The sequence below is a fragment of the Crotalus tigris genome, unplaced genomic scaffold (assembly GCF_016545835.1).
Source record: "Crotalus tigris isolate CLP2741 ecotype Arizona unplaced genomic scaffold, ASM1654583v1 scf7180000024383.4638030, whole genome shotgun sequence".
NCBI classification, from domain to species: domain Eukaryota; kingdom Metazoa; phylum Chordata; class Lepidosauria; order Squamata; family Viperidae; genus Crotalus; species Crotalus tigris.
Window position 1 is genome coordinate 3,172,720 of NW_024100553.1, and position 21,731 is coordinate 3,194,450.

Below are 21,731 nucleotides of genomic sequence, written 5' to 3' on the forward strand. Positions count from 1 at the left end.
TTGGAAGCGACAGGGCAGGAAATGAGCGAGCAAGCAGCGTTGGCCCCCCGGGGATGTCCCAGAGATGGCAAGAGACTGGCCCCCTCTGTCTGGCCCCAGCCACACTCACCCAATCTGCCATGACTGCAGCCACGCCCATCCAGTGGGCCACGCCCCCACCCCCTTGAGGGCACCACAATGCTGATTAGCCCTGGCACTTTGCGATAAATAAGTGGGTTTTGGGTTGTAGTTTGGGCACTCAGTCTCTAAAAGATTCGCCATCACTGAAATATGTGAACAACCGGTTCTTTGTGTGGATGCCACTTCCGGAAGTCCATTCTGGGCCTGGACAACCAAAAATTAGCTACTGTTCTGCTGAAGTGGTGCAAACTGTCTGAATCCCACTGAGTATATCCATCTTAGACAATGGTTGGCTTCACATACCTTGCTAAGCCATATTTTGACTTTGTTTTGCTTTGAAGTGAAACAGCCATTTACTGCAGCCTAATAAATATTCCCATAGTCCCAACAATGGGACATTCACTGCAGCAGAGATAAAATGACATTTGGGTTATATATTAATATGAACCAACCTCATTTGCCTTTGAATCTTTACTTAAGGGCAAACTTTAATTCACAGGTCCTGAATTAAAATACAAACGGTAATACAATTATGTATGAGTTCACACTCCTGTTATTCATGCTACATGATTTCTCTGCACCTCTTAAAACATACACAATATCAAATTGCAGTGACAGACAGACATTAAGGGAAAATGTGTCCAAAATGTTCCGACATGATGTCTATATTAGCTACAGTCAGAAATAAGTTGAAATAGGTTTCTTTTTGTATCGGTTCTTTATTGAAGCGTTTTGCTCTTCCTCACTACTGTCAGTTTGTTCCACAAGCAGAAGGCTCATCAGTTGACCACATATGTATATTTGTGATCTAATGCCTATGTAATCCAGCAGTCAACAGGAAGTAACACAATATTGCTTGATCTATAAAATGCAAAATGCTGAGGACTTGCCTTAAATGCTAGTATAAGCAGGTTAATCTCATGACAGAAACTTATAGAACAAGTTGATAGGATTTGATCTCCAGATGATTTAGAGAATCCATTTCCACTGCTCACTTATAATCTCAGTTTGAATTTACCTCTAAGGTTCTAATGCAAAAACTGGTTCTTGACATTGCAAAATAGATCCCAATTTTATAATACACTGAACACACTCAAAACTGTAGAAATGATAGATTTAGGAGAAGCCTAAAATTCTATCATCTCTTACAATACTAGACAACACAGTATCAACAGTAGAGACCCTCGAGGCTTCCGGTGGATCTGCGTGCGCGATGGCGGCTACTTTGTAGCCGTCCTCCTGGGAAAGTGTTAGAACTGCTATGAACAGCAGACATCAGCTGTTCTGCGGTTCAAAATCTCCTTCCCGGGCAAAGGAAGGGAGAAGAGTATCATCTGAATAGTGGTAGAGCCTCTTATGCACCCCCAAGGTTTTCTTTTGGGGGGTGAAAAGAGTGCTCCCACGGAGTTCAAATTGTCTCTGCTTCCCAGCTGTTTTTGTCTCTAGGGACAAAACAAGCCGCTGCAACCACCTCCGCGATTAAAGTGATCTGGTGAGTTTTTTTAAAAAGCAGACAGAGCTGAATAGAGGATTTTGTTTTTTCCGATCTTATTTGGATTTTAAATTTAAAGATTTACTTTTATTCCCTCTTTTTGTTTTTTTCTTTTGTTGAAAGGGAAAGTAAAATGGCAATCGGCAGGTTTTTTGGTGTTTTTTTTTTTTTTAAATGACTGGAACGGAATGGAATGGATTTTTTGATGTTGGGTTTGGATTTTAGGAGGATTATTTTCCCTTTCTGTTTAACTTTTTTATTTTTTGAAGGATTTTTTTTTGTTTTTTGTACTTTTAAAAAATAACAGAATGGATTTTTTCTATTTAATTATTCTTTTTCTCTTTTCTTTTCTTTCTTTTTCTTAACTTTTTTCTTTTTATTATAATGATCTCCTTTTGAAGGAGTTTTTGATTTTTTGGAGTTAATCTCCCTTTTTTTTTTTGCTTAACTTTTTTTTCCCTCCTTTTTTGGGGTATTTTTGAAGAAGGAGTAAAGATTTTCTAAGATGGCTCCAAAGCGTCCAGTAATTCCCATAGCTCCTAAGGTGGTTTCTTCTTCGGTGATATCATCAGTGCAACAATCTAAATCAATAGTTTCACCCTCTCCTTCGGCACAGTTATTAACGGTAAAGGATTTGCAAGACATAATGGGAAATGCTATATCTCAAATCAGGGGAGAAGTGAAATAGATTTTAGTGGAAAATAATAGGATTCTGAGGCAAGATATAGTTTTGGCTTTAAAAGGATTTGCCTCTATTCTTGAAAAGTTGAACTTTTGTGTAGAAGAGGTTGCAGAAAAAGTGGAGCTCTTGGAGGGAAAACTTGAAGGCATTGAAAAAGAGATGGAAAATTCTCAAGATGAGATTCTTATGCTTCAATATAGAGAAATGGAATATGCTTTAAGAATTAGAGGCTTGAGAGAGTCTCTGCAAGGAGATCTGAGAGAGATGGTTGCAAATGACTTTGCTGTGATTCTGGACAGAGAAAAAGAGGAAATATTTAGTGAAATTGAAAAAACATTTAGAGTTAACTCTGTGGTGGCAAAGCAAAGAAATCTGCCAAGAGATGTGGTAATTTACTTTGGGAAAAGATCCCTGCACAATGAAATTATACAATCTTTTTACAATAAGAGGTTTCAGATTGCTTCACAAGACGTTATAATTTTAAAGGAGATTCCATCTAAAATTTTAAGAAGAAGAAAGGAGTTTGCTTTTTTAGCAGATGAACTTAAAAAGAGGCGAATGTTGTTCAGATGGGATGTCCCGACTGGAATGGTGGTGAATTATCTGGGGACACGTTATAGACTTAATACTGTTTTCAAAGCAAAAGAGTTTTATACTTCGGTCTTGGGGGTATGTTCATCGCCACCTATCATGTCTAAAGTTTTGGAAGAGAAGAAGGCAGAATTGCAGTCTGAAGGGCCTATATTGATGAAAATTGGGAAATTTCAGACTGAGGGGCCTCAACAAGTTGAGATGAAGGAGCAGAGGATAACTCGTGTAAGACATAAACTCAAAGAAAAGGAGCAACAGAAGAAGGAGGTTAAGGAAGCCTCACAAGTATTTGTTTCTGAGTCTGCGGGAGAAGCAAGATCTATAAACTTTTTGGAGCAACCTTTAAGGGCAGATTTCCAAGCACTTCTCTTGAGGTTTTTGGATAAGAGAGATTGATAAAGAATGTATAGATTGTTTTCAGGTTATTGATAGATTACAGTTCACTGTGGATGGAATTGGTTATTGGTAAAGAGGAGAGAAGATTATGGAGATCGAATGAAAATTCTATATAAGAAGTTTAAGTTTAGTAATTTAAGGAGTATTCAAAAGAATATTTTGTTTTAATGGTATAACTAACGTTTAAATGTTTATTTTTGTGTTTGATAATAAAGAAAGAGGGATAGATTAGATTTTATATAATATAAGTATGATATTATGGAGATTGAATGAAAATTTTAGATAGGTAGTGCATGTTTAGATATCTAAGGAGCATTTAAAGGAATATTTTGTTTTAAATATGTATAAGGGAATTTCAATGTTATAAGTAATGTTTATATGTGTGTTTTTGAGGGTGTTTATAAAGAATGATGGATAAACTTTAAATAATATAAGTATGACATTAGAAAATGTTTAGGTTTTTTTTCTGACTAATTTGCACTTAAAGTTCATAAAATTTTAAGGGTGGCTTAATTTTCTTATTAAATTTTTTGGGGAGGGTTCTTCTTTTTCTTCTTTTAATTTTTTATTATTATTATCTTTTCTTTTTTTTCTTAGTTTTATATTGGTGTTAGAGTATTCTATAATTTGTCTAATGATTGTAATCATATTTTTTTTTTGCTTTTTATATATTGGTCTTAAAGTTTCTGAATAATTTATAAAGAGGAGAGAAGATTATGGAGATTGAATGAAAATTCTAGATAAGAAGTTTAAGTTTAATAATTTAAGGAGTATTTAAAAGAATATTCTGTTTTAATGGTATAATTAATGTTTATATGTGTATTTTTGAGTTTGCAGACAAAGAAAGAGGGATAGATTTTATATAATATAAGTATGATATTATGGAGATTGAAAATTTTAGATAGGTAGTGTATGTTTAGATATATTTTTTTTTGTTTTTTATATATTGGTCTTAAAGTATTTTATAATTTGTTTAATTATTGTAATTAATTGCTTATGGTTTACATGTGTTTAAATTTTTTTCTTTTAAGTTTTAATTAAGCCTGTATTCAGCTCTGGGAAGGTTGGGGGAGGGTTGGGGTGGGTTGGGAAGGTTTGGGGAGGGGATTTTTTTTTTCTTCTGTAAAATTTAAAAAACTTTCAATAAAAAAAAAAGCAAAACTGCAGAATAGCAGTTAAAAAATGAACAGTAGAGACCCTCAAGTTTCTAGGTTCTATAAAATCTCAAGACTTAAAATGGACACCTAACATCAAAAATGTCATCAAAAAGCACAACAAAGAATGTTCTTCCTGCGCCAACTCAGAAAGCTCAGACTGCCCAAAGAGCTGCTAATACAGTTCCACAAAGAAATTATTGAATCTGTCATTGGCAACCAAACAAGACAGACACGGATTTCAATGGATAGTTAGAATGCAGAAAAAACAATTGCTACCACCCTGTGTTCCATTGAGGACCTGTATACTGTGCGAGCCAGAAAGAGGGCTGTGAAAATATCTACAGATCCCCTCACATCCTGGACATAAACGGTTTCAACTTCTTCCCTCAAGATGACACTGTAGGGTATTGCACACACCGTTAGGAAAATAAATGCAGGCCTATGCCAAATACTTTTCTAAAATTGTCTAATTTAGGATACTTTTAAAAGGAAAAGGAGGGGTTTTTTTTTCTGACAAAACAGGACATTTCATCATTATAAATCCAAACAGCTTTTTAAGAAGGGTATAATAAGCACCTCACAAAGTATATTCTATGAGAACAAAAATAAACTGTGTTCAAACACACTTTATTATCTAGGAATGTAGAAAGCTGTCTGGTAATGAGTCAGATCCCTGATCCACCTATTTTAGTATTATCAGTACTGATTGATAGTGGCTCTCTAGGGTGCATAATTGGTTGAACTTGGGACCTCATGGAAATAATATGCTGGCCAGTATAGACATGAGGGTGGAGCTGTGGACAAACGATACAAGAAAGTTAATAGTTGAACAGAAAAATAGTTATCCCTTGTAATCAAATTACAGAATATATTTATATGGTGTTATTCTATTTTCCTGTCCCATGAAATACCCACTTGGCTCCAGTTTTATCTCACACAGGATACTTCAGTCAACTATTACTTTACTGAAACAGTTAATAAATGTTCAGTAACTCATAGAATTATTGATCTGGCCAGGTTTCTGTACCACACCCCACTATCTAAGCTTCTCCACTCCAGGCTATTACATTTGTGGGAGTTTTATGAGATTTCTGATTGGGACACCTTTTTCAGTATCATTCTTTAGCTAAGCTGTGCAGACGAGAATATATTAATTATTATTTTCATTTATTATTAAGCTTACAAGTATTACAAATTTCTGCTCCTTAAAAGAAGTGGTAGAGAATTGAAGTAATCCTCAACTCAGAAAGTGAGAGGAATAACTGAGATTACTGAAATATATATTTTCTCTTGAATGTGTCATTGTGTCATTTGCATTGTGTCATTTGCATCTCCAGTCTGATGCAGATATGTTCAGCCAGTGATTAGGTTATGGCTTGGGCAATAAATAAATATGAATTTTTGAGTAAATTCAGCAGTCATGGGAAAAGATGAATTCTCTTGGGAAGATGCCTTTGATTAAATACAAAATATGTATTTGTGGGGACGAGAATAAAGAGAAAATTTTCACAATAGTGCAGGATAAACAGTTGAGCCCAACAAATGTTCTACATTGGTACTGGTTATTCCAATTTTTTTTGGACTATATAAGCCATCAGAAATTAGATACAAACTATGAACTGCTGAGATATAACATTTGATTCAGAATAGTGAAAGTAAGCTGAATAAATATTTCCTTCTATCTAAATGAAAGGAGAACATGTTCAGTGTCAAATGAAATACACTAGGGTATAAAGACCCATCTCCCAATCATATTCTCACACAGGGATTTCACTAATGGGAACTAATTAGTAAGATTAGATTGAGATCAATAATATCATCCATTTAATGACTAGAAGTAGAATCAGGGCTGGAAACACCCCTGATGATAATTAGGAATGGAAAAAATAAAATTGCCACATCATAAATTTATATAAATTTAAGGCACAATCATACATAGGTTATTGAGTTCTTTGTGGTCAACCACAAAGATATCACAGAACTGTCTTCTCTATAATAGGCAGAAAGGAGTAATTAAAATGATCAGATTTATGTAGGAAATTGATTTATGGAAAATAAAGATGACCTAATGGCTAGTGGTTCAGAGGATTTTAAGAGGATGAAATAAATTAACAGAGGAGTTGATTATAATTCTTACAATAACAGAGTTGCTTATTCTATTTGTGGCTTTTCAATTGTGTTTTATTTGATTTAATAATCCCCTGATTCGCCAGTCTGAATATAATAAATGAATCATGTGACAGAAACTTTTTGAGTGGACCAGTGGGAGGGATTAATGGCTCTTGGATGTTCCTAATCTTTAACATTAGAATCTGCTACCATTGGCTTTGCTGGACAATCTACAAAGACTTACAGACCAGCAAGGTTCTGCTCTTGAAAATCAATCAACGTCCTAGTGGATAAAATGCTATATTATGGAAAAGTGAGTCAGCAATGCTAATTCAGTCCTTAGGGAGCCAAGGCTAGATTACTTTCAATCTCACTATTACCTAACTCACTACTTCCCCCTCCCTTCCTCCTGATTTGAATGACATGGGAATGAGCGAAAAGAAGTTTCATGTTATAGTGCAAATACTTTTTAAAAAGACATTTACTGCATTTTTGGAGTTGCCACCCACTTTCAAAGGCACCTAGAAAAACTGGGTTTGGGGACAGTACTCTTCCCTTGGGCTGACTAGCTGGTTCCACAAGAAACCACAGCCTGGCATCATTTATTCCGATACCAATTAGTACACACCTACTAGTTAAGTGTAATATGTTATTCTCAGTTCAAACTACTCACAAAGCAGTTACAACTTTCATTAGTAGTTCTCTACAATATTTGCAGTATTACAGATCATTGTGGTTGTAACCAGCTCCCTTCAACCCCAAACAATACCATGTTTATATTTTGAGCATACAGGGAGTCCTTGTCTTACAACTGTAATGGAGCCCGCCCATCATGGTGAGAGGTTATGACAGGTATAAAGCGGGTAGCCCATATGACTGACCTGATTTTTTAAAAATATTTTTGTGGTGGTTGTTAAGTGAATGCAGTAATTGTAAAGTGAACACCATTGTCATTAAGACAATGCTACAATTTTTAAGGGAACCCATGGTTTTCTCTGAGGTGCTTTAACTGAGAATCAAAAGCAAATGCCTGTTTTTGGCAAAAACATCATAAATCACGATCATATGACCGCAGGATGCTGAAATGGCCATAAATGCTGGCCGGTTGCTAAGTTCCTGAAAAGCGTTGCAGGTGATTGCAGGGACAGCAGCCTTCAGAACTTCAGAATCAGGAGGACATAAGTTCCTTGGGGGGGGGGGCACTAAATAAGTGGTCATACGTCAAGGACTACCTGCATACATATGTAAATATTCTTTGTCTCATGAATATATACACCTGTTTTTTAAAGTCATTTGTACTTTCCACCTTGTTCTGGATATGCCCACAACTAATGAAGAAAGATATGTTCACAATTCTTTTGCCTCAGGTAAAACTGTTCTGCCCTACCATTTTTGGAAATATGACTTCACAATGGTCAAAACACAGATCTGACATGAAAAAAAAAGTCTTCTCTTGACATGCCGATGAACAGAATTGGTAAATGTTGTGATTTTGATGGGTGCTTATAAGGCTTCTTAAGAAAAAATGTTTAGCTTTATTTATACATTCTTTTCCAGTGAGGGAATTATTATACAAGCCAAATCTTTCAGAGCTTTTTTTTACGTACACATCCAAAGCAATCTCTCTCTGCCTCAATATTCCTTTACTTAACTTTTCCTCAACCCTATTTGTTCATTATGGATGACACCGGTTCTATGTTGGAGCCTGTTGCTCATTCTTTGTATTTGAGAATTGATGTGTGCTTGCATATACATGCACATGTGAAAAAGAATTACTCACATTTCCTTTAGTTGATGGGTACTTAAATGTAGAAGTGCATCCATATAATTTAATTACTTGTATGTTTACAACTACTGAAGTATATAATCTACAGTTGTATGGAAAACTGAGCCAAATTACCTGTTGCACACAGGACTTTGCGTTGAGGAAAAAAAGTTCAACTGTGGTCTTGTCCTTCAGAAATGAAATGCTTTCTATGTAAAATCTAAAAGAAATGGAAAGAAGAATAATTTTATTATCTTGTAATCGCACAGTTGTAAATCAAAGGTTAAAAACCAATGCCACTGTACTGCAAATCAATTCAATTAGTCGAACAGCACTGTGTAAAAACATTCGTATAATACGTAAAACAAAGGGGACGGCTTATCAAATATATGTATTGTAAAAATCAGATTCTTGTTTGAGTCAGCAAAGAAATTCACTCCCCAAGAGTATTTTTTAATGAAACCATAAAATATCACTGCAATAAAAATCCCAAACTGAAAGAACCTATCCATATTGCACAAATTTTTGAAAGAAATCAGATTACCTACAAAATATTTTTCTGATATATAATTGATAAGAACAAATAGAAGAAGGGACAAGCTACATTTAAACAGATGTCATGCCTATTAGGCTGCTTCATTTGGGTACTGATTTTACAGGTTTTGGCAATATATTAATGGTATTTTTCCGTGGTAATTTAGCAGTAAGTTACCTTATTTAAGACACTGATTTTAACAAGCGGAAAACCCAGATGTTGAGTTTAGATCAGCTCATCTGGTCTCTTTACTTCCAAGTAGTAATCACATGGAGATTTGTACCACTGAACCTATGGTGATTTTAGGAGACAGCAATTTTGACAATTGGGGACATAAAGCAGCACTCAAGGGAAAGGCAATTTTGGCAATTCTGCAAATAAAAAAAAGGAACTCTGGGCTATAACATTCAATATATACATTCAAATTAGCATGTAGCAATTCCCATTCATTGCACTGTTATTAGTTACACCTGCTGAGAAGTTATTTTCAAAAGTGAAAATTATAAAAACTTATCCATTCTCTTCCATGGCTGAAGGTGCTGGATTAGCAATGAGCTCAACTGAAAATAACATTGGAAAGGCATTGGGTGAAACTGATCTCATGGAAGAGTTTTCATCTAAAACAGTGGTTCTCAACCTTTCTAATGCCGCGACCCCATAATATAGTTCCCCATGTTGTGGTGACCCCCAACCACTTATACATCACTGGGTGCCAGGGGCGTGGCCAAAGAAAATGGGAAAAAAATGGCGGACAGCCTTGTTTGGCGACCCCCGTGAAATGGTCGTTCGACCCCAAATGGGGTCCCGACCCACAGGTTGAGAACCACTGATCTAAAAGCTCTCAAAAAGTTTCATGTAACTATTGCCCTGTTAATAAGTTGTCAGTTTGTGTTCTCTTAAGATAGCAGATGAAGATGTATAAATAAGATAAAGTCTTAATCATGAAGATAAATACTGAAGAACCCAATTTATTGCTTTGTTCTTTTCTTTCATTTATGAAATTTGGTAACTGTACTTTCAGGGCCATGCCACAGGTTGAGAATTCTTAGAATAAAATCAGATATATCAGGAACAGTGTTGAAAGATTATAAAAAAGAATGGTACAATTGTCCCGGTCCACAAAAAACTCCAAGGCCACCAATGGATATAACCAAGTTCCTGGGTGTGCAGTTAATAAATAGGCTGGCTTGGTCGCTCAATAGCGAGACACTAGTGAAACGGGCACAGCAGCACCTGCATTTTCTATGTCACATGAGAAAAGCACATCTTCCTTCCCCTGTCCTTACCACTTTCTACAGAGGGATGATCGAGAGCATCCTGTCATACAGCATCACAGTCTGATTTGGAAACATCACTGCTTCAGACAAGGAGTGGTGAGGATCATTGGCAGAAGATCATTGGCAGTTCCCTCCCTTCCATCCAGGACATACCACATAAGCATTGCTTGAGCAGAGTCCCAGAGCAGGGTCTGGGACACTACACATCCTCTTCATGACCTGTTTTCCTTGTTACCTTCTGGGAGGAGGCTCCATGGTATCCGAAACAGAACATCCAGATTCAGTCACAGTTTTGTTCCATACAGTATTAACCTTGTGAACTTTCAAGCTTCCTCCTTCCGTTATGTATTTAAGATGGACAGTGATTAATATTTATATGTTACTTATATGTAAGGGTGCAAGTCTATACATAAGTTGCATGTAGTATGTTTAAATTTGTGTTATGTATGTATACACTTTGAGACTAAATTTCATTTTTAATGTGTTCCATTGTGCCCACAGTAAAAAATTACAAAGGTTATCTAAGTGCTTTCCTAATTATGGTATCACAATTATGAAATATTCTCTTCCAAGACTTGCAAATACTTCATATTTGGTATACTGTATCCAGTTTTGGTCACCACAAAACAAAAAAAAAGATGCTGATGTCTAAAAAGAATACAGAGAAGAGCATCAAAAATGATAAGTCTAGAGGCTAAACTGGACAACTAAGGAAACTAGTCTGGTTTAGCCTAACAAAGAGAAGGGTGGGGGGTGGGGGGAAATGATAGCCATTTCCCAATACTTGAAGGGCTGTATCAGGGAAGAGGGGATTGATTTGTTCTCCAGAACATCTGAGAACAGAACAGGACAAGAAGCAATGGATGAAAGCTTGTCAGAGGGAGATCCAACCTGGAAATAAGGAGGAATTTCCTGACAGTGAGAATGATTATAGCTTGCCTTCCAGGATGCTCCATTGCTGGAGGTTTTCAAGTAAAGACTAGACAACCATTTATCCATGATGGAATGACGACTTTTGCCTTGGGCCAGGATTTGGACTGGAAGACCTCCAACGTTCCTTCCAGCCTTATGATTCTAAGACAGAGATCCCCAACCTTTTGGGCACCAGGGACTGGTTCCATGGGCAGAAGTTTTTCCATAGACCGGTGGGTGCTGCCTGCATCTCGTGGATCAGGCTTTGCTTGTTTGTGCAGACTGGTTGCTGGCATGCTGCAGCCCGGTACTGGTCCATGGACCAGGGTTTGGGGACCCCTGTTCTAAGACATTAACATCACATCAAGATTGATTTCAAGATTGTGAATTCTGGTGTTCTAAACTTGCTTCTCTTTCTGTAGATGTTTCCTTGTCAGGCTAGGTAATATCATTAGTGGATAGGGGTGATGGTAGGAGTAGAACTTTGCTGACTGCATATATGTAGCAGCTTGTCTTACGGGAGTAATTTTTCTTCCTCAGTTGCTTTTTAGGTGGTTTATATTCTGAAGATTTGACACTAGCTCATTTTCTATTGTGTTATTATTTTATTGTCTGAGCAGGAACCTTAAAAGTATGGAGTTTGGAGACAGATATATTAAGAGTACCTCCAACCCTCTGAACATGTGCAGTCACAACACATAGAGAAGACTAGGAAGTTCCTTAAAAGGTTTTCTTTAAACTGCATTTCAAATGTAAAACCACTAGTATAATGAGTCATCTTGTTAAGACTTAAATATAAAAATTACCACATGGGCCGACATACAGTACTAGTTCAGAAGTGATAGGGAAATATGACACACATGTTCATTCATGTGTCATCCTTTTAACTAATTTTTTAAATTTGTCCTGCTTATTTGTCATTGATAATTAGCAAAGATCCATTTATTCTTTTCAAAGAAAATTGGTTACAACTAGAAATTCCACAGTGCAAATTCATTTTGTACTGCATATTCATACTTACCTGACTGCAAAAAACAAAGTTGCTGGACCGGGTTTTTTAGGTAAATCATGATCCAGGACTCTGTGATCTAACTGTAGCCAGACATTGTGTCCCCTGAAAAACATCAAAACAGAACAGGAAACATAAGAAACAAATGATATTAATTCACGTAGTTGAGACTATTTCTCAGCAGTTTAAAAGATCAAGGTAACTTAGAGATGAAGTTGGCTAACTCTTCTATTTTTCTCATTTTATTCATTGCCTACCTTCATAGCAAGCACAGATAATGTAGCATTTATAAATATTCAGGAAAGTCCAATCTTATCCTTCCTCTTGATTAAGAACCAATTAATGGGCTGAAATATAGGTAGTCCTCTACTTGCAGCCATTCATTTAGTGACTATTTGAAGATACGACAGCACTGAAAAAGTGGCTTATGACCAATCCCCGCACTTGTGACCATCACAGCATCCTCATGGTCATGCAGTTGAAATTCAGACACTTGGCAAATGGCATGTATTTATGACGATTGCAGCATCCCTGAGTCATGGCGTTGCCATCTTCCCAGCCATCCTCTGACAAGCAAAGTCAATGAGGGAAGCTGAATTTGCTTAATGACTGCATGATTCTCTTAACAACTGCAGTGATTCGCTTAGCAACTGTGTCAAAAAATGCTATAAAATCAGGTGTGATTCCCTTAACAACCGCCTTGCTTAGCAATGGAAATTCTGGTCCCAATGTAATGAAGGACTATCTGTATGATTATGAATGGGGGCCAGAATGAAATATAGGAGTGATAATTGGCATGCACAAAATTGGTGTAATTTTCTCAGAGAGTCTAAAGTGGAAGTCGGCTGTCCATTCAACTGAAAGATACACTAACTCTACACAGCAATTCCAAATGTGATCAGAGACTCAAGATGTAATAAACTAGTTTCTGGTTACTTTATCAAATGTTTAAAAAGTGTTTTCCGAATTGTTTGTACCACTTAGCCACCTCGTAATAACTTATTGACAATATGGCTGGCTTCACACACATACACACACAAACACACACACAAAAGGAAGTTAGGATTTAAGTTCTTGAGCAAAGGAATTAACAGCCTTCAAAATCCTATTATAGCACATTATTAATTCAAAATAAACCGAAAGGCAAAAGCCATTCCTTTCTTACAGCCTCATATACATGGTGGCACGGTGTCTCAGTGGTTAAGATGCTGGGCTTGTCAGCTGGAAAGCCAGCAGCACAGATTTGAGACTCGAAGCACCATGCAATGGGGTGGGCTCCCGTCCTTGCTCCAGTTCCTGCCAACCTAACAGTTTGAAAGCATGCAAATGGGAGTAGATAAACAGGTACCACTTTGGTGGGAGGGTAACAGTGTAACATGACATCATGCTGGCCACATGTCTGCAGAAATGTCTTTGGACAGCGCTGGCTCAGTGCTCTTGAAACGGAGATGAACACCGCTCCCTATAGTTGCCAACAACTAGCAGAGTAAAATCCGCAGGGACTCTTACCTTTACCTTTTATACACTAGAAGAATCAGGCATTCTCACTATTACTAAATGGATATGAAAAAAGCTGGAATCCAATCTATCTGGATGTCACTAAGTATGGAGTGGTGGTTCAATCTTCATTTGTTCTTTTCACGTCTACGTTTTACAATGGCCTACAATGAATTTATAAACGTATTTTTTTGAGAGGAAAAATAAGCATGAGGAAAAGAAAGCCTTCACCATTAAAGCATATTGTTATTATTCATCGGTGCTTTGACTGAACAATATCTGTGTCACTGAGTCACACGCTTTGCCTAATAGAAAAAGTTTAAGTGGTGTCTTCTTCTATAGTGGGGAATTTTTTTTTTTAAAAAAAGGATTTGACTGCCCTCTGGAGGTTGCAATTCATAATCAAAATAACACAAAAAGGAATTTAACATCAATAGATATTTTCCCAAACTAGAAAGTTGTTAAGACGGAAGAGATATTTCCTCTTAAGTTCAGGCTTATGTTTTTCAGGAATTTTTTTTTCTCAAATAGGAGCAGATGTACCAAAACCTTCAAAATCTATTGACAGAATTTACCTATGGAAAAGTTGAGAACATCCAGCAATAGGAAATCAATCATTCATATAGCAGAAAATATATGCAAATACACATATAATTTATTTTGCTTACATACAGTATGCATGTCTATATGTATAACAAGTAAAATCAAGAAATTTTGGAAGAGAAACTCGAAGAAGATTGTCAAATTTGATGACTGATTGGGGGGATACCACAACTGTCTTCACTGAGGGACTGTCACAGAGAAGAAGTGGTCAACTTATTCTCCAAAGCACCTGAGGTTAAAGGGAGATTCAAGGAATAAGGAGAAATTTTATGATAGGCAGAACAATTAATCAGTGAAACAACTTGCTTCCCAGAATTGTGAGATGCTCCATTCTTGGAGGTTTTCAAAAATTGACTGGACAACCATTTGACTGGGATGGTATAACATCTCCTGCCTAGAAGACTTCCGAGGCCTCTTCCAATCCTTTGGTTCTATGTTCTATAGTTCTATAACTTCATTGGTTCATGGCTGCATCTTCCCTGCTCTAAATTCTCCTCCAATCCCTGCATTTGAAGAGGGAAATCTGTAACCCTATGTGTGTAAACAGCATGGAAATTAACTTGGAATGGAAAAATAATACTTGGAGGAGAACTATCTAACCAGCCTCTTCTCCCTTCCAATTCTTGAATGCATTTAGCTTAACTTTCCCCAATCTGAATGTCCTCCAGATGTATAGACTTCAACTCAAAAATCTTTTAACAGCCGGCCAGCTGGCTGAGTTCTGGGAGTTGTAATCCAAATATCAGGCTGGGAAAAGCTATGTAATCCCTAAGAAATGCTGTTTAATAGGTGTCTGAAATATATAAATAATGTTAGCACCACATTGACCTAGGCAGACCAGAAAAAGGTTGAGCAGGATAACCTAACAGTAAAGCAAAATAAAGGCATAGCAATTAACACTATGCATATCCAGACAGCAATATTTTTTGCTATAATCATAAAAGAAGCAAACAGAAGGAGAAGTCTATAATTTGGGGATATCAGTCAATAAACGAAGCCTATGATATTCTCTAAAAATAAATTTGGGAACACCAGTTTACATTTTGACTATTCAAGATGTTTAAAAATAACTGCATGATGTACTTACATATCATCTATGAATGTTATCCCAAAATATTCCTTTTCTTTGAGGTTGAAATGTGAAGCCACCAAATCCAATAATTCCCGTGACAAAAGTTTAGGCTATAGGCAAAGAAAAAAAAAAGTATGTTATTCTTGCAATCTCTTATGTTAAAACAATAATATCAAATTATCCTCTATTTTGGAAAAATCTTTTGGAAAAGTTTTCATCCTTTGCCATTGGACTATTTCTCTTAAAGATTTTAGCTTGGAGTAGAAACTCAATTTTTATTTTCATAGTAATGGGATTGGAAGGGGCAGCCCTTCCTTATTTACATGTCTTTACAAGTAATTAAAATTATCTATTTAAAAATATTTTAAGAAACTCCACTGCACTCCATTCAATATCCTGAATTCAAATGAAATTATCCTTGTAATATTATCAAAAGAGATATCGTGATCAAATACTAGCCTAAGTAAAACTAACACACAATGCAATGTAGCCCATATTGGTCACCTATATAGTGGCACCTCAGTTCTTGTCAAAAATTCGTTCCAGAAGATGCGCTGAATACTAAAACCAACGAGTACTGAGAAAATCACATGACTTACCACATGACCCACTATTTCAGCTGGAAGAAATAGTCAGTCATGAGGCAAGCCAACATCACCAAATTCTTCCTTGCATGTCTACTAACAAGAGAAAGGCGAACCCCAGGACAAGATTTCTGCTTCCAAACATGTCGAATATTGAATTTGATGAGTTCTGAAGCAGTCGAGTGCTGAGGTATGACAATATAGGATTCTAGAGGAAGGGAGGCCCTTGGTGACCCTCTAATACTCTCAGTTCAAAGTAGGAATCTTGAAATAATTCTGACGTGTTGCTGTCCACCATCAACCAAAGTTGAGTTCTGAGAATGTTGATTGATTCATTGCTAAAGAGCAATCTCCTCTCAGAAATCTCTTCCTCCTAATGTTTAGATGAAATCTACTTGCTTGAACCCACTAGTTATATAGTCATTCTTCAAGAACACTGAAGAATAAATTTTCTCCAATTATTACTACGATCATGATTACGGAGATATCAGACAGGTTTCATTTTGCCTTCTCTACAGATTATGATGTCTCCTAACTCTTTCAGCTTGTTTTCAGCAGGTTAAATTTCTATATTATTGATCGTCATGATTGTCCTTCCTCTAAATGCAGCCCATCCTTGACTTGCAACCATTTGTTTAGCAACCGTTTGAAGTTACAACAGCATTGAAAAAATGACTTACGACAGATCCCCACAATGGCTGCAGCATCCCAGGATCATGTGACTGTCATCTGTGATGTTCCCAGCCAGATTCCAACAAGCTAAATAAACGGTGCAGCTGGATTCACTGAATGATCATATGATTCACTTAACAACTGAAGTATTTGTTTAACAACCATGGCAGAAAAGATCATAAAATTGGGCACGACTCACTTAATAACCATCTTACTTAGCAACAGAAATTCTGGATTCAATTGTGGTGAATCGAGAACTACCGATACACTACAGTTTTCTTGATTTCTTCATAAATATAGTGCCCAAAGCACTCCAGAAACAACCAGTCCTGTTAAATTATTCTCATCCTCTGCACTAGCTACTATGCCTCCCCTCTTTCTCAGAGCTACTGTCGTACTGGGGAGTGAACTGAGGAGCATGGCTGTGCATCCTCTTTGAGTCTTTGAACCTCCAGTAAGCATGAACCCAACAGCTCTCTGTTATTATGCAGAAAAGAGCAACAAAGATGATCAGAGGACTGAAGGCTAAAACATATAAGGAACGGTTGCTGGAATTGGGTATGTCTAGTTTAATGAGGAGAAGGACAAGGGATGACATGATAGCAATGTTCCAATATCTCAGGGGTTGCCAGAAAGAAGAGGGAGTCAAGCTGTTCTCCAAAGCACCTGAAGGCAGGACAAGAAGCAATGGATGAAAACTAATCAAAGAGAGAAGCAATCTAGAACCAAGGAGAAATGTCCTGACAGTTAGAACAATTGATCAAGGAACAACCTGCCTCCAGAAGCAGTGAATGCTCCAACACTGGGAGTTTTTAAGAAGAGATTGGACAACCATTTGTCTGAAATGGTATAGGGTTTCCTGCCTAAGGAGGGGGATTGGACTAAAAGACCTCCAAGGTCCCTTCCAACTCTGTTATTCTGTTCTGTTCTATTCTATTCTACTCTATTCTATTCATTAAGAAGCTTCTGCATGAACCTGAAAATGTATTGCTGCATGATTTCTCCAAGTTTGTGTCCAACCTTAAAAAAAACCTCTATTGCTTTAATTAATCACAGATAGGTGCTATACTGGCACAAAGTTTAAAACATTTCTTTCAAATCATTTTCGAAGCACGATCAGCCCTGCTGAAGAGATCAATTACTGAATCAGTGCTACAGAAACAATAAAACTACAATATGTCTCACCTGAACTAGTAGCTCCAGCTTCCTATCATCCAGAAGCTGTACTTGGCAGTGTCTCCCTTCGGTCATCTGTAAAACAAATGGAAGAGCATTAACTGTAGAACAGTAATGGTTTCTCACTCCAAAGGTATATACCATATAAGCGCATTTGTATATTTATCTGTTGGTACACGGCCATTTACCAAAGTAGTCCTCCACTTACAATCACAATTGGGACCAGAATGTCAAGCATCTGGGAAATCAGGAGATTCAAACAGTTCATATGAATATAAAGATTTATTGCAAGCTTAAGTTTTCTTTAAGAATCTGGCCAAGTGACCGTTGGGGGAAATGTGCAGGAGTTAAGAATAGAAAGGAATTCAAAGTGGGCTGGAGTAAGATCTCTTGTGGATGCAAAGGGACTCATGACTTATGACGCGTTTGACCCCCTCCCTCGGGTTCAACCTGGTCATCTCCTACACAGAATTTCCATTGTTAAGCAAGGTGGGTTTTAAATAGATCGCGCCTGATTTTATGATAATTTCCCCCCATGGTTGTTAAGCAAATCACTGCAGTTGTTAACGGAATCACATGTTCGTTAAACAAATCTGCTTCCCCCATTGACTAAAGCGTATTGGAAGCTGACTGGAGAAGGTTGCAAATGGTGATCATGTGACCCCAGGATGCTGCAACTGTCGTAAATACATGACAATTGCCAGCCCCCTGAATTTTGATCCCGTGACTGTGGGGATAAGGAATGAGATGATCATCAGTTTGAGATGATTGTACGTCTGAGGACAGGTGGTCACCTTTTTCAGTGCTGTTGCAACTTTGAACAGTTGCTAAATGAATGGTTGTAAGTCGAGACTACTTATACACACACCCACAACCATACTTATAACATCATAACGGTATCATTGATATGCTCTTTCCTTCATTTCTGATCTAATTCAGTTTTAGCTCATTGATTAGTAGTCCAGGTTCCAACTGAAAGAATTTCTCACCTGGTTGTGGTAGTCCAAGTGGTTCAAATGATTTAATTATGAGATTTTTGTCTCGTCTTTAAACTGCACCCCAATGGTTGCAAATGGGTGGATCTGTTCTCAATATAAAACCTTTCTTTCTCAACACTCCACCCCAATTCATAAATGGCACTGGGAATAGAATAGAATAGAATAGAATAGTTGGAATGGACCTGTAGGTCATCTAGTCCAACCCCCGGCTTAGGCAGGATACCCTGTACCAGTGATGGTGAACCTTTTAGACACTAAGTGCCCCAAAACCACCCCCCACCTGCTCCGCCGCCTGCCCCTGCTCCACCCCTGCTCTGCCCTCTGCTCCGCCCTGCCCACTCACAGGGCCATCCACCGCCTCCACAGCCCACCGCAGATCGCCCAGGTGGCCCTGTAGTGCCATGGCAGCCACGCCTTCCACCTGTACCAAGAGCAGCAGCTGCGTGCATTGGGGTGCAAAGGTGGAGTCTTGTCCCTGCTGCCTGGCTGCCATGTTCTTGGTGGTGCTGCTCCATGCAGGCTGTGCCTGGGGGCAACTCTCCAGGGGGGGCTGCTGGTGAGGAGGGGGCCACGAGGAGAGGTAGGGCTGGGGTAATGGCACGCATGCCCACAGAGAGGGCTCTGAGTGCTGCCTCTGGTACGCGTGCCAGAGGTTCGCCACCACTGCCCTATACCATTTCAGACAAATGGTTGTCCAATCTCTTAAAAACTTCCAGTATTGGAGCATTCACAACTTCTGGAGGCAGGTTGTTCCACTGATTAATTATCTTGATTGCCATCCAAGGCATCGTCCTCCAGGCCCTTGTTCAAACTTCAGTTCCAAATACAATCTCCTTATGTTCTTAGGTACGAAACAAGCATACCAGGTATGATTTCTAGCTTCATGAAATAAGTTATAAAATCAGTATATTGATACTTTTTAATTTATCTAAAATGGACTATGTTATGCACTAGGACAACTTTCCCCAGTCTGTCATCTGCAAAGATTCTAGAATGAGATAATACTGCAGAGCTGTAAGGTAAGGAAATTCTAGAAGTATAATCCAGTTGGATCTGGGAGATGTCAGATGAGAAATGAGTGAAATAGATAGAGCAGTGGTCCACAACCTTTTGGGCACTGGGGACCGGTTCTGTGAAAAACAATTTTTCCACAGATTGGGGGGGGGTGTCATGGTTTTATGCTCTACCTAGATCTCACACATATGCAGATGAAGCTTCGCTCGTTTGCACGGCCCGATTCCTAACGGTCCACAGACACGCACATGTCCATAGCCCTGGATTTGGGGACCCCTGAATGACTAAAGGTGGTTAATTCCCTCTATTGAAGAAAACCAAAAGGAGTATAATTATTTTCCTGTCTTAAAAACTTTTTTACAAGTTCAAAATTGTGCACAATATAAAATGACGGAATTCAATTCACTATTAAGACAAATGGTCTGTACAAAGAAATTCCATATGGCAAATGCTACAACAATACAGATGACTTTACTGTAATATGATAATATGAGTGAAAGACACAGCTTTAGCAGTGAAAGCCTGATTTCATGCTTGCAACTTCAGATATGTGATATAAAACCTTCAGGATATTTTTGCTCTTCTACCCAGGAGCAGCAGCTCTGATCTACAAAAGTTGCTGTTTTAGGCAGTATTTTTAGACCCCACAACGTCAAGTTATACTCCAGATGTATTTAGATGCTATATAAACAGGAAGCCTCAGGGGAAAAGAAATCCAATTTAGGAAGTAAAAAAGCAAGAATAAACCTGTATATCTAAATACAGAATAGCATCATAGCAAGGAAGCTTTAGAAAGTTTTCTTTTTTAAAAAATAATAATAATAGAATTCTGATTTATTCTCTGCTTGATTTTATTTTCTTAAGGCAAAAGTTGTTTGAATTGGCACATTCTGTCATGCTCTCCTTTTTTATCATAACACTGTATTTTCATGCTCCCAAAGATGTTGTATTTTTAAATAAGCAAAAATGCCAAGACATATTTGGAAACAAATTACAGAAGGCACTTTCTATGTGTGCATTTATTTCAAGGATATATAATTGTCCATTGCTTAGTTAGAATCAAATTACTCTTTTCACTCACTTTGATCACCTGTGCACAAACAAATTCTTTCCCTCCACTGTTTTCCTGTCAGTTTCCAGTGGACAACCCAAAAGTAAATCCAGAAATAAAAGTATATCAGAAGAACAGAAAATCTGTTTATCTTTATTTAAGGGGGGGTCTTTAAAATCTTCAGCATTCTGGTACTCCTCAACTTACAAGCATTCATTTAGTGACTGTTTGAAGTGAATTGAAAAAAGTGACTTATGACCAGGTTCCACACTTAACTGTCAAAATCCAGGTGCTTGGCAATCAGTTCATATTTATGATGATTGCAGCATCCCGGGTTATGCGATCACTTTTTGACAAGCAAAATCAATGAGGAAGCCAGATTCACTTAACAATCGTGTTACTAACTTAACTGCAGTGATTCACTTAACAGCTGTGTAAAATGGGGGGGGGGTCACTTAACTGTATTGCATAGCAACAGAAATTGTGGTTGTAAGTTGAGGTCGACCTGCGTGAGGACAATTTGAATTATGGAACAGGTTTACAGTAGAGTATTCAGTATTACTGAAAAGATTTTAATATGGTAAAGCTAAAAAAAAAAAAGGAATGTACTACTGAAACTGGCAAATGAGATGTTTCATATTCAAACAGAAATCCCCCAAATAGATAAGTCTTTCAGTTTATATGCTTTGGGACAAGTGGGAGAGACTGGTAATTCACATAGCCCCAGGGGTACTTTGATGATCCTTATCCTCCCCCAGCTATGATGAAACCCTGCTATTTGAGGTGAAGCGTATCAAAGTTAAAACGGCACATTAATTTTGAAAAGTAATGAAACTCCCAGTATACCAGCTGCACTTCTGTGACGGATGCAGTTCCAGCTTTTGGACACTGAAAAACCAGGTACATGATTTCTGTAGCTGTAGTGGAGAATTCACTGCCCTCCATAGGTAATTGATTCACCAAGTCTACCCCCTCTAGATGTGTCCATGGACAAAATTTCAGGGTGCTCACAATTGCAA

The 21,731-nt window shown here is 37.6% G+C and overlaps 1 protein-coding gene across 4 annotated transcripts in view; it reads right to left on the minus strand.

Moving 5' to 3' along the window:
* Window positions 1-21,731, minus strand: part of FRMD4B (FERM domain containing 4B) — a 256,120-nt gene that overhangs the window by 107,404 nt on the left and 126,985 nt on the right. For all 4 annotated transcript variants that reach the window (XM_039328770.1, XM_039328769.1, XM_039328768.1 and 1 more), the window contains exons 2-5: window positions 17,659-17,724; window positions 15,233-15,327; window positions 12,058-12,150; window positions 8,448-8,532 (exon numbers count right to left, since the gene is read on the minus strand). In XM_039328770.1, coding sequence (XP_039184704.1) covers window positions 8,448-8,532; window positions 12,058-12,150; window positions 15,233-15,327; window positions 17,659-17,724 — 339 coding nt within the window. The remainder of the gene's footprint in view (window positions 1-8,447; window positions 8,533-12,057; window positions 12,151-15,232; window positions 15,328-17,658; window positions 17,725-21,731) is intronic.